The following is a 12004-nucleotide window of genomic DNA, read 5'->3' on the forward strand; positions in this document are numbered from 1 at the left end:
AACTACACACACACACACACACACACACACACACAGACAAACGCTACTGAAAACATAACCTTCTTGGCGAAGGTAATGATAGGAAAGTGTATAGCCGTATCACGTCACTTATATCATTTACATCATTTATATATAGGCTCACAGTGGATTTTATTTACAGGAGAGGCTCCCGAAGATCTGTCCACGCTGGAAGAGGAAATCGGCGTGGGGGTCGATGAGTTTGTGGAAGCTGTTGAGGCCGGTACGTTTACACTCTCCATCTATATGCGGGCGTTGTTATAGCTGGCCATGTGCACATGTAGAACCTAATGGCTTGGTGTTATTGGTGTTTTCAGATATGACAGCAATAAAGCAATAAAGGGCACACGTTACTGTGTTATATCCGGAAATCCTTTATTAGCTCCTTACAGTTAGAAAAGAAATATACATACTTGCCGAAAATAGAATTGTTCAAACATATTATGACATCCAAGCGCTATGATATAAATGAAAAACTATGTAAATTTGTTCATACATGTTTTAAGAGAAGAGATCCTGTAGTTGGATCCTGTAGATAGAGAAATAGCATACGAATGTAACAATTGCTTCTTCTATTCTTGTACCCACAAGTTATTTAACTTAAGTGCATTTGGCCCGTGTAGGGCGTGAACATGCAATAAAGTTCATTGTCATTGTCATTGTTAACTTAAATTTTGCTGTTGTAGATTTGATAAGGGTGACATTGTTATATGCCATACGTTGATTGTTTTATCCTGTAGTTGCTGAGCTGGAATGGCTGCCTGGTGATCCGGACACGGTGGTCGACCCATCCGGAAAACCCACGGATAAAGAAGGCCCAGGGAAAGCCCTGGATGGAGATCCGGAGACGTTCTGGAGCCCAGAAGGAACTGAGTATGGATATGTTGTTTAGTTGTCTTATCGTTTTACAAACTGAATGTGTTAATCGTAGGATAAAATGTATGAATGCTTTTTCGCAATCGTTAAAACACTGCAGTGGCTTTTCATTATGATTGTCCTTCAGATCTTTAGATCCTCTACATTTGTACAAAATGGACTTAGCATGATGTTTGTCTACATAAATAAAAAAAATTTATACAATTCAGCTATGAGTTCTTCAGCAGTTAGGCCCACTTCTCATTAACATAATCATTGCTTTGCTTCACCATATACAGATACCTGACTGTTTGTTCTCATTATTAAGGAACTGGATCATCACTTTTGACATGGGCACTGAGTACACCATGGACAAGGTCAAAATCGTCAACATCGGGGACACAGATCACGACATCAAGGAGTTCACTCTCCTCTCGTCACCCACCGGGAAAAAGGACAGCTTCGTCACCGTGAAGGAGTTCACAGATGTGCAGCCAGGCACCAAGGAGCCGCAGGTGTTCGGGGGGTTCGTGGTGACCGCCCAGTTCTTCCAGATCCTCATCACGCAAACCCACGAGGGGCACCAACCGCAGGTCGTTGAGATTCAGTTTGAAGGAAAAGAAGGTGAGATTCGCGGTTTTATATATTCCAACATTTCATGACTAGACATGGACACTCAAGTTATATCAGCTTATTTCATGCCTCCACCAACAATATAATTATATAGAACAAATACAAGACAGGACAATACTTATTTCACTCAAGTTAAGTGAGGAAAGTGCCTTTCCCAAGGACACAAGATCGGTGGCATGTCAGGACTCGAACCCGGGACCTCTTGGTTCCAAGTCGAGCACTCTGACGTTACGCCAGATGGCCCCACCAGATTCGTGGTTGTAGATAGATACAATGTTCAACTTTATTCCAGCACAAAGATTACACAGAGACCACTGTCGCCTTCATCAGGGTAACTAATGACCAATCACGTCAAAACGTAATCTCGCAAGAGTAATGCGGTTACAGACAAGTTATTAATTACCCTGATGAAGGCGACAGTGGTCGTTGAAAATTTGATCTCTGTGTAATCCTTACGTTGGAATAAAGTTCAACATTTTACTGTGATGGCTACCAACACAGATGAACTTTCATGAAGATGTTACAAAATTGTAGAATTGTCTCTTGTTAACGGACGTTATGAAGTATGTACTGAGAGAGTCTATCATACTGCAGGTACTTTGCCAGATGGTGTTGACCCAGAAGACTTGACTAAAGATATCCCGGCTGGAGTGGAGATTGCGGAAATCGTAGCGGCTGTTAGTGACGGTAAGACTGTTTGTTGTATTCGGTGAAGGTTAGACACCCAGGTAATAAGATACAATATACGCCAAAAAACAGTTACTGACAAGCAACTGGGTATGATTTTGGAAACGGCCAGACAAATTTGCATATCAATCAATAGTTCGTACTTATAAACCTACTTTTCTGACGAAAGGTAGTGGATGCCTTCTGAAACGTCATTATTTTTGGGCATTATTGAATATCAATTTGGCACATTCACTGTTTACAAACAAGGTACAAACAAGATTTTATACTGGAGGGGAGGACACAGCTATTGAGATGATGACTTCATTAGAATTTATGGTATTCCCGCCAAACTTCACCCAGTTGGTTGATGTTTGCATCGGCCTACATACTAACTAGATTTATCTATCGGTTTTGTCCTAGAAGGTAAGTATAAAATAACTTTCGCCAGGGAAATTGGCAGTTGGAACATAGAGCTAACATCAGAACGTTAACTTAACTAAAAAGCTTAACTAATACTTAGTAACCATTTGTCATCTCTCCATGCAGTACAAGACACCGACTGGATTCCTAACGATGAGGGCTGGGTCGTCTTCTCCTCGGACAACCCGGAGGAAGGACACGAACCCGAGAAAGCTTTCGACAACGACCCGACAACGTATTGGACCACTGAGGAGGACGACGTCGAATATTGGTTCATTGACGTCGACCTAGGAACACCCTACACGGTAGACAAGGTGCGCATCACCAACACTGGTGACGAGGACCATGACGTGGAGTCATTTATCCTGTACAGGTCCCCCTCTGGTGCTCCCGAGACCTGGACACAGGCAGTAGTAGTCCAGGGAGTGCCAGTTGGGGAGGAGGAACCTCAGGAGTTTGGAGACTTTGTGGTGTCCTCCCGATTCTTTAGCGTTGTCGTCACGAAGACAAGTGGAGGCCAGGCACCACGGTTGGCGGAGTTCGAGTTTCATGGCATAGAAGGTATATATTATAACAATAACAATACAGTCTTATGATTCGTGTCTGGTTCTATGATTGATTCCCTTTGCAAATTTGGAAAAGAGAACCACTTGTCATTACAAATAGTTCTTCCTTTTGATTTTATTAGCGTATACGAAAGACTGAAACGTAACATGATTATGTTTCATCTTCTATTAATAGGTGGTCTTCCAGAAGGGCTTCAACCTGAGACAACCTTTGAGGAAGTACCAGAAGAAATGGCACCAGCACCGGGTCCTGGACCAGGGCCAGGACCAGAGGAAGGAGCACCCGGTCCAGAAGGAGCACCCGGTCCAGAAGGAGCACCTGGTCCAGAAGGACCAGAAGGTCCCGAAGGAGAAGAACCAGAAGAACCCGGAGAAGAAGAGCCAGGAGAAGAAGGGCCAGGGGAAGAAGGACCAGGAGAAGAAGGGCCAGGGGAAGAAGGACCAGAAGAAGAAGAAGAACCAGAAGAAGAAGAACCAGGAGAAGAAGGACCAGAAGAAGAAGAGAACCAGAAGAAGGAGAACCAGGAGAAGAAGGGCCAGGAGAAGAAGGGCCAGAAGAAGGAGAACCCGGAGAAGAAGGGCCTGAAGAAGAAGAACCAGAGGGAAACCGCCCCGACCTTGTGCAATTAGTAGAGACAACCAAATTAGGTATGGCCACTATTTTCTGAATCAGTTGATTGGTGTAAAAGGAAAAGGTTGACACAACTGTAGCAAACTGTAAGTCACAATGGGCAACAGTAATGCATGACATCGGTGCTTGCAGATGCAAGCTCTCTTTGATGCTCACTAAAACATTGATTTGAACTTGTCTTCCAGTGCAAACTTTGGATTGGCTACCATCAAAGCCGACGTGGGCTATAGAGGCATCGGGCGTCCCAAAAGAGGAGGATGGAATCGTCTATGATCCACCAAAGATCCTCGACAACGACGGGCAGACATACTGGGCACCACAAGGCTTGGAAAGGTTTGTCGTAACATCCTAGTAATACAATACAGGACGTATTGATTGACGTGTATATTTTTCATGTTGATTCCCTCAAGGCGCAGCATTTGCAAGTGCGAAGAGGGTAACGTTTTTAAGCATCTTTCTATTTTCAAATCTGCAGGTACTTCAATAATTGGTATATAATTTTCGACTTGGAAACAACGCACACAATCGACAAGATCAGTGTCACCCATCTCGGTGACACGGTACATGACGTGAAGACCTTCACCCTGTCGTACGCGACAGAAGACGATCCTGATACCTTCCTTCCCGTCAAGTCATTTGAGGGGGTCCAACCGGCTGTCAACGATCCTCAAGAGTTCGCAGGATTCCTCACTCCGGCACGTTACTTCAGGATCACCATCACTGCTACGTACCAAGGGTACGAGCCATACCTTGCTGGACTTGACTTCCACGGTGTTGAAGGTACGTGTGACCACACGTGTTGTACTACATACCATTTTAAAAAAATATATTCTAAGATATTCCAATCACAAGACATGGTGGGGACACAATCAAGTTTTTGCAACTTATATTGTTAGAGCCTGAAACGCGTTATACAGGCAAATTGTAACAAAGTCGCTATTTCTCTTGGAAATGGTCGGAAATCATGTTCTTGCATTCCTAACTTAAATGCCGTAACCAACACGGGACAATACAATACTCATTTTTACCTGCATGGGCGAAGTGAGGAAAGTCGTGTTAAGTGCTTTTACCGAGGGCACAAGATCGGTGGCATGTCAGGACTCGAACCCGGGATATCTTGGTTCCAAGTCGAGCATTCCACTTGACCCCGCTACCACACACCATTCACAGTACATGTATGATGTGAATTTTGCGTTGCAGTTGTTTTCCCCACAGCATTCTGCAATCGTGACTTTTTAACACTTCTGGTTGTATTAATACAACATTTTTTCTTTTCACACTCATTTCAGGAGAGCTACCCGAAGACCTCGATCCTGATAGCGTACTGGAAGATACGGGTCTTGACGTTGCTGACCTAGTGGCTATTATTCCTATCCGTAAGTATTTAAGTTTTTTAACCTTATCTATTCATTTTGGCTGAAGATGCTGCCAAGACTGCCCAACCAACATGAGCTAGTGTTACTTAGTACTAACATTGAGGATAAGACGAGACGGGGATTTGCCAGGCCTCCGTCCGGTTGATTTGTAGTGAATAGGATTTGAACTAGACCACGCCAGGGGTATGCCCCTATTTAAAAACTTTAGCTTCTTGACAATTTTAGAAAACAGTGCATGCAATACAAAAAATGAAGCTGGGCAACATTTGAGAACTTGTAATGTCTACCAAGATAAACATAGTATTACGTATTCCATATTTTTTCCATATTTCTTTAGTGGAGGCTTCTGATTGGCTGCCCGAACCGAAAGCTCCTGTCGAACCCGTGGAGGAAGATGGCGTGACTTATGTAGAGTTTGACTACGAGGTCACGTACACCATGGACAAGATTGAGATCACCGACACCACAGTGCAATCCTTCACCCTGGAGACCTCAACCACAGGAGAACCCGACACTTGGGAAGTCGTGAAAACGGTCGACGACCTGCCAGAGGAACCTGACCAACCAAGACAGGTCACTGGCTTCCTGGTTTCGTCGCGCTTCTACCGCATCACCGTCACGTCTACGTATGAAGAAAAGAAACCGGAATCCATAGCGGTCACCACTTTCCATGGTGTTGAAGGTAATCTTTTATTTTCATTCCATTAATTTGAATTGCGACATAATTCACATGCTATGCTATGTGTTGATATGCCAATGAGCTCTATTTTTGGGCACCAGATATAACACACCTTATTTCTGTTCTATTTTTGCAAAGCAAAACAGGTGTGGATCGGTGAACAACTATCTATGGTCCTTCTTGTTCACTGCGTAATCTATCAAAATACAAGCTATTAAAAGCATTCATGATGTTTTGCTGTTACCTTGTAGGGAAGATACCTAAAGGGGTTAACACGGAAGGCATCGAAGACCTTCTGGCCGACAAGATAGACATGGAGACTATTGAAGAGGTGGTTGACAAAGGTATTTATCAATATACTACATGTACATATATAACGTGTGTAACGTATTATGTTTTGAAAACCTCTGATCACTTCACTATAGGGTTTGTTTGTCTTTAGCTGATAACAGTTTGCGTTTAAATCTAATTCAGCTGTATGACGATGTGGATCATTGTCATGTTTGTCGAATCTGTTGAAATAACCCATCAACCAATGGTTTTATATAAAAAGCAACACTTGCATATTTTACATTATACACTACAGCGTTGTACAAAGTAAGATATTTTCTCAATTCAAACATTTGGGTATTTTGTTCAGTCGTCGAGGCCAAGTGGTTGCCCGGCAAGCCAAGTGAACCAGAAGAGGATGAGGACGGAAGTACCAGCGTGGTTTTTGACTTCGAAACAGAACATACTTTCCACGAAGTGAACATAGTGGACGAGTCCGTGAAGTCATTTACATTAGAGGTAGGTAGTGAATTTCGTTTAGGGCTACAAAACTGAATTTATTTAGTGGTAGTGATTTTGATTTGGTACTTTCTACTATCATTCAATTAATAAAAGCAGAAAAGATTTGGAGGGCCAAGAAGACATTGATTAAAGAGTAAAAACTAAAACAGGATACCCTTTCTTAATGCTTCCATCTCCTAAGAAAAATGAGATTGGAAATTCGTCACTACTAGATAAATTCAATGTTAAATACATTTTGTACAATACCATTTCACAACGACAATACTTTATTTAAAATAAGGTTTCTACTGAGGAAAAACCTGACACGTGGACTGTGGTGACAACATTTGACGATGTTAAACCTCAAGATTACTCTGGCTTCGTAGTGACGGCAAGGTTCATGCGCATTGTTGTTACCGAAACGTATCCAGGCAAGACGACCACCCTAGTGAGCACAACGTTCAACGGATCGCCAGGTGGTTTACTTATAAGAATATCGGGATTCAAGGGACAGTCAAATTGCACAATATTATCATAATATAATTATAGTTTAGCATTATCTAAATGGCCAAAGAATACAAAATGTATCAAACTTGTCACTATGTTACCAGTAGATGTATCTGTCCACTTTTATTATTTCCCCAATAATTGCTGTCAAACTTTTAGCTTTCTTCTTCTAAATCACTTAATATTGTTTTATTTCCCACTGAAATAAAGAAAATCTGTTATCTTTTAGGTGGGTTACCTGTAACTCCGAAACTTGAAGAAATAGAGGAAGAAGAAGGGCCAGAGGAAGAAGGACCAGAAGAAGGACCCGAGGGTGAAGAAGGACCAGAGGGTGAAGAAGGACCAGAGGGTGAAGAAGGGCCAGAGGGTGAAGAAGGACCAGAGAGTGAAGAAGGACCCGAGGGTGAAGAAGGACCCGAGGGTGAAGAAGGACCCGAGGGTGAAGAAGGACCCGAGGGTGAAGAAGGGCCAGAGGGTGAAGAAGGGCCAGAGGGTGAAGAAGGACCAGAGGGTGAAGAAGGACCCGAGGGAGAAGAAGGACCCGAAGGTGAAGAAGGACCAGAGGGTGAAGAAGGACCCGAGGGAGAAGAAGGACCCGAAGGAGAAGAAGGACCTGAGGGTGAAGAAGGACCCGAAGGACCTGAGGGAGAAAAAGGACCCGAAGGACCTGAGGGTGAAGAAGGGCCAGAAGGGCCTGGGGGTGAAGAAGGGCCAGAAGGACCTGAGGGTGAAGAAGGGCCTGAAGGACCTGAGGGTGAAGAAGGGCCAGAAGGACCCGAGGGACCTGAGGGTGAAGAAGGACCCGAAGGACCTGAGGGTGAAGAAGGACCCGAAGGACCTGGGGGTGAAGAAGGACCAGAAGGACCCGAAGGACCTGAGGGTGAAGAAGGACCCAAAGGACCTGGGGGTGAAGAAGGACCAGAAGGACCCGAAGGACCTGAGGGTGAAGAAGGACCTGAGGGTGAAGAAGGACCCGAGGAACCTGAGGGTGAAGAAGGACCCGAGGGTGAAGAAGGACCCAAAGGACCTGGGGGTGAAGAAGGACCCAAAGGACCTGAGGGTGAAGAAGGACCAGAAGAACCTGAGGGTGAAGAAGGACCTGAGGAAGAACCAGAACAACCAGAAGAAAATGAACCGGAGGGACCTAGACCAGATCTTGTTAGTGTTGTGGAGCTTGTCCATTTTGGTAAGTAATACCGTATTTTGCTTTTTTAATAATAGTTATATGTTTCTGACTTGACGGGCACTGCCATTACATTGTGATCCCTAATCGAGCGCTGTGTTGAATATTGACCTTCTTCGCCCTCAGGTCATATTATATAATTTAATGAATTGGGCATTCTTTGGACTTACATGTATATCGATATGACAGTATGACTTTTAACATATGTATAACAATTTGACCGCTTCTCTTTCAGTTCAGACATTCAGTAAGCTGCCTGTTAAGCCCAGTATGGTCGCAGAGGCAGCTGGAATTCCCCTGGAGAAGGACGGAGTTGTGTTTGACCCTACTAAGGTCTTCGATGGAAACCCGGACACATATTGGGCTCCTACAGGTCTACCCAGGTTTGTTTGTAATTCGTAATACTTGAATTTTGCCAACTAAATCAATTCCCCCACGGTACCAATGTATTTATGGTGTTCCGAAGTTAGTTACAGTGTAACATCTATAACTCTATGATAGATAAATTGAACCATCTTGAATTTGCATTGTGGTCTGCAAGGGGAATGGCGAAGGGAAACGTGACGTTCGGTATTTTTTTTCACCAGCAACTTCAATAAATGGTGGTTTATTGTGGACCTCGAGAAGACTTTCACAATCGATAAGGTGACCATCACCAACACCGGGGACACGACACACGACACAACGTCTTTTACCATATCAACATCCGACACGAGTGACCTGGAAAGTTTCACGGTGGTGAAGAAATTTGACGTTGATCCTGGGACCGATGAGCCTCAGGACTTCGGTGGATTCCTCGTCACCACCCGTTACATCCTCATCACCGTCACATCCACGACGGGTGGGGAGGAGCCACACGTGGCCGAAGTCACTATCCACGGCGTGGAAGGTCAGTGGTTTTTCGCTAATTTTTTTTAACGGGGTGGTTCAATGCAAGGCGTATACGACCACTTCTCGGCATTGAACTAGAAATATGGGAGAAACATGGCTATGTCAAGAGATGGCGGTGAGTGGTGATTTGAAAGCCTGTAGATTGTATATTGGTGGGAAACTTGTCAGGGAGGGAATTACAAAGCTTGGCCGTACGGGGAAAGAAACTCACTGTAAAAAGATTTCGAACAAGGAATTTGGACGGTGAAGTTGTGTGAGCTAGTGGAGAACCTAGTGGAACGCTTAAAAGTTCTGAGTGGTGGAACTAGTTGAGTGAGTTCTGCAGAGCAATGACCATGAAAATGTCTGTAAAAGAGGTATAAAGAGACAACATTTCGTCTATGGGAAAGGGGGTCTAATCCATCCCCTACATGAAAATCTTCCGTAAATCTACTTCATTGCATCATCTTTCATGCTGCTTAACCCAATACCAAGTGGATTATTAGCAGCCGCACAGGTGTTAATCATAAAACAAGCGACCAGTACAAATGAAACAAAAGTAATGACGGTAAAGGTACATAAGGAACAAAACTGATTCTGTGGGTGTAAAAGACAAGTGAATTTAGTGTGTTATTCTTTTGTGGACGTATTCATTTCAATTTCACAAGTTCCTGACCGATAGATAGAATGTACACTATTGTGATTCTGAATAACTATTCTGATGCAGACAGAAAAATAGGTTATGGTTATTATTTTCCATATTTTGTGTAACATAGATTATATATATTCGTTGCAGGCGATGTGCCAGAAGACGTTGAACCAGACACCATTGAGGAAGACACGAATACAGACATCGGAACGTTAGTGCAACTGCTCCATGTCTGTAAGTCTCATTCTAGTATCATTGTTCTAGTATCGTTCTATGTCACAAAAGTACATGTATGTGTGGAACGTTTTATTAGGGACGTTTTTATTATTTGTCTAGGCGTGACTTTGCAAACCTTTGACCTCTTTCACTGAATAACTACCTCATTGTGAAGTTTATTCTTAAGGCCTAGGTCCTATTCTTCCCGAAGCAACAAGCACGTCTATAGACTATGAGTTTGTCGAAATGAAGTCCCAACAAACTATGTACCATATACAATACCTTGTTCATATATTTTCTTCACATAGTTGAAAAGACGGATTGGTTGGTGAAACCATCTACTCCAGCCGAACCAGTCGAAAAGGACGGTACAACAACCATTACCTTTCAATTTGACACTGACCGCACACTGGACACAATCAAGGTTCCAGACCCTACCGTCAAGTCATTCCGGTTGGAAAGTTCACCAACTGGAGAAGACGGTACGTGGACTGAGGTTACTACTGTGAGCGAGGTACCCAGGGAGCCAGACGAGCCGAGGGAGTTCGGTGGATTCCTCGTGACTGCTCGAGTGTTCCGTATTGTCGTGACGTCGACGTATGAGGACAAGAAGCCCACTCAACTGACAACGATCGAATTCCACGGAACAGAAGGTAATCGTCGAGAATCATGCATAGAAATAGATAATGGATTTTAGATTAAGTTATTGAAGAAAGGACAAAATGTTCTTTAGGTGTGATCAATGTATTTTTTATTTTATTTTGAGATATGTACCCAATTATTGCACTTCCTCCCAAGACATGTTTCATGAAATGTCATATTGTTTTTCCTTTTTTTCAGAGAGCATCCCGAAGGGAGTAGACCTACCAAAAGCCATAGAAGGGCTGACTGGCAAGATAGATCTACCCACGCTAGAAGACGTTGACGATACAGGTAGATTATGGCAAAGCTTCTTCTCATGCATATCATACTGGCGTTGTCACTTGGTCTTTGTGCTGCTTTATGATCTTTGTGCTGCTTTATTGCTTAAGGCCATAACCAGATTGTTTATTTGCACAACAGCAATGAAAAATTATACATAATACACTAATGATAAATAAAACAGGTGCAGGAGGAGGGAAAAAGCTTATTTAGCTTATGCTAAGCCCTCCTCCTCTATAAAGCTCCCATACTTAATACACTGTACATGGGAGCGGGCCAAAAAAGCTCCTATGCACTGTCTATACTAACCCAAACTAAACATAATTGAATTGAAATAATACATACATAAGGAATTGTTATCAAAATAATTCAAACATGGGCAAAATGATACAATAACAATAATGAAACAATAGTATACATAAATTGAGATGAAATGAAATTGATATGAAATAATACATACATACATAAAGAATTGTTAGCAAAATAATTCAAACATAGGCAAAATGAAACAATAACAATAATGAAACAATTAATAGTATACATAAAATTTAAAAAAATAATAACTGAAGTTATTGATTTCCAGTGGCTAAAGCAACGTGGATCCCTGGAAGCCCAAGTGAGCCTGTTGAAGAGGACGGGGTCACCTATGTTGCATTCACCTTCGACACGGATACAACCGTAGAACAAGTCCGAATTTCCGACGACTCCGTCAAATCCTTCACAATACAAATGTCCCCGACGGGAGAAGAGGGTACTTGGGTTGATGTCAAGTCATTCGATGACGTTGAGCCCCAAGACTTTGGCGGATTTGTGGTCACAAGCCAGTTCGTTAGGATCGCCGTTACGCAAACATATGAAGGGAAAAAGACAACGCTGGTGAAAACGGAATTCCACGGTGCACCAGGTGAATACCAAACACACTAGGGAACATTTATCTCTCAAAATTAAATCCTGGTACATCTGGAAAAGAACATCCAAATATTCATTCCATAAATGTGCTCTATTGGTTTTCAAATACATTTCTAAATATACATGTACAT

General features: G+C 42.9%; 1 protein-coding gene across 1 annotated transcript in view; it reads left to right on the forward strand.

Annotated features, from left to right (window-relative positions):
* Nucleotides 1–12004, forward strand: part of LOC109486667 — a 50537-nt gene that overhangs the window by 32149 nt on the left and 6384 nt on the right. Inside the window, 21 exon segments of the mRNA XM_019790533.1 lie at nt 161–241; nt 759–891; nt 1202–1497; nt 2722–3182; nt 3382–3586; nt 3635–3655; nt 3658–3781; nt 4268–4572; nt 5506–5850; nt 6099–6191; nt 6488–6636; nt 6920–7094; nt 7355–8244; nt 8246–8311; nt 8549–8691; nt 8896–9197; nt 9975–10061; nt 10352–10696; nt 10884–10976; nt 11548–11715; nt 11798–11868. Of these exon segments, the coding sequence (XP_019646092.1) occupies nt 161–241; nt 759–891; nt 1202–1497; nt 2722–3182; nt 3382–3586; nt 3635–3655; nt 3658–3781; nt 4268–4572; nt 5506–5850; nt 6099–6191; nt 6488–6636; nt 6920–7094; nt 7355–8244; nt 8246–8311; nt 8549–8691; nt 8896–9197; nt 9975–10061; nt 10352–10696; nt 10884–10976; nt 11548–11715; nt 11798–11868 (4553 nt within the window).

Source organism: Branchiostoma belcheri, unplaced genomic scaffold (genome assembly GCF_001625305.1).
Source record: "Branchiostoma belcheri isolate BF01 breed outbred unplaced genomic scaffold, Haploidv18h27 scaffold110, whole genome shotgun sequence".
NCBI lineage: Eukaryota > Metazoa > Chordata > Leptocardii > Amphioxiformes > Branchiostomatidae > Branchiostoma > Branchiostoma belcheri.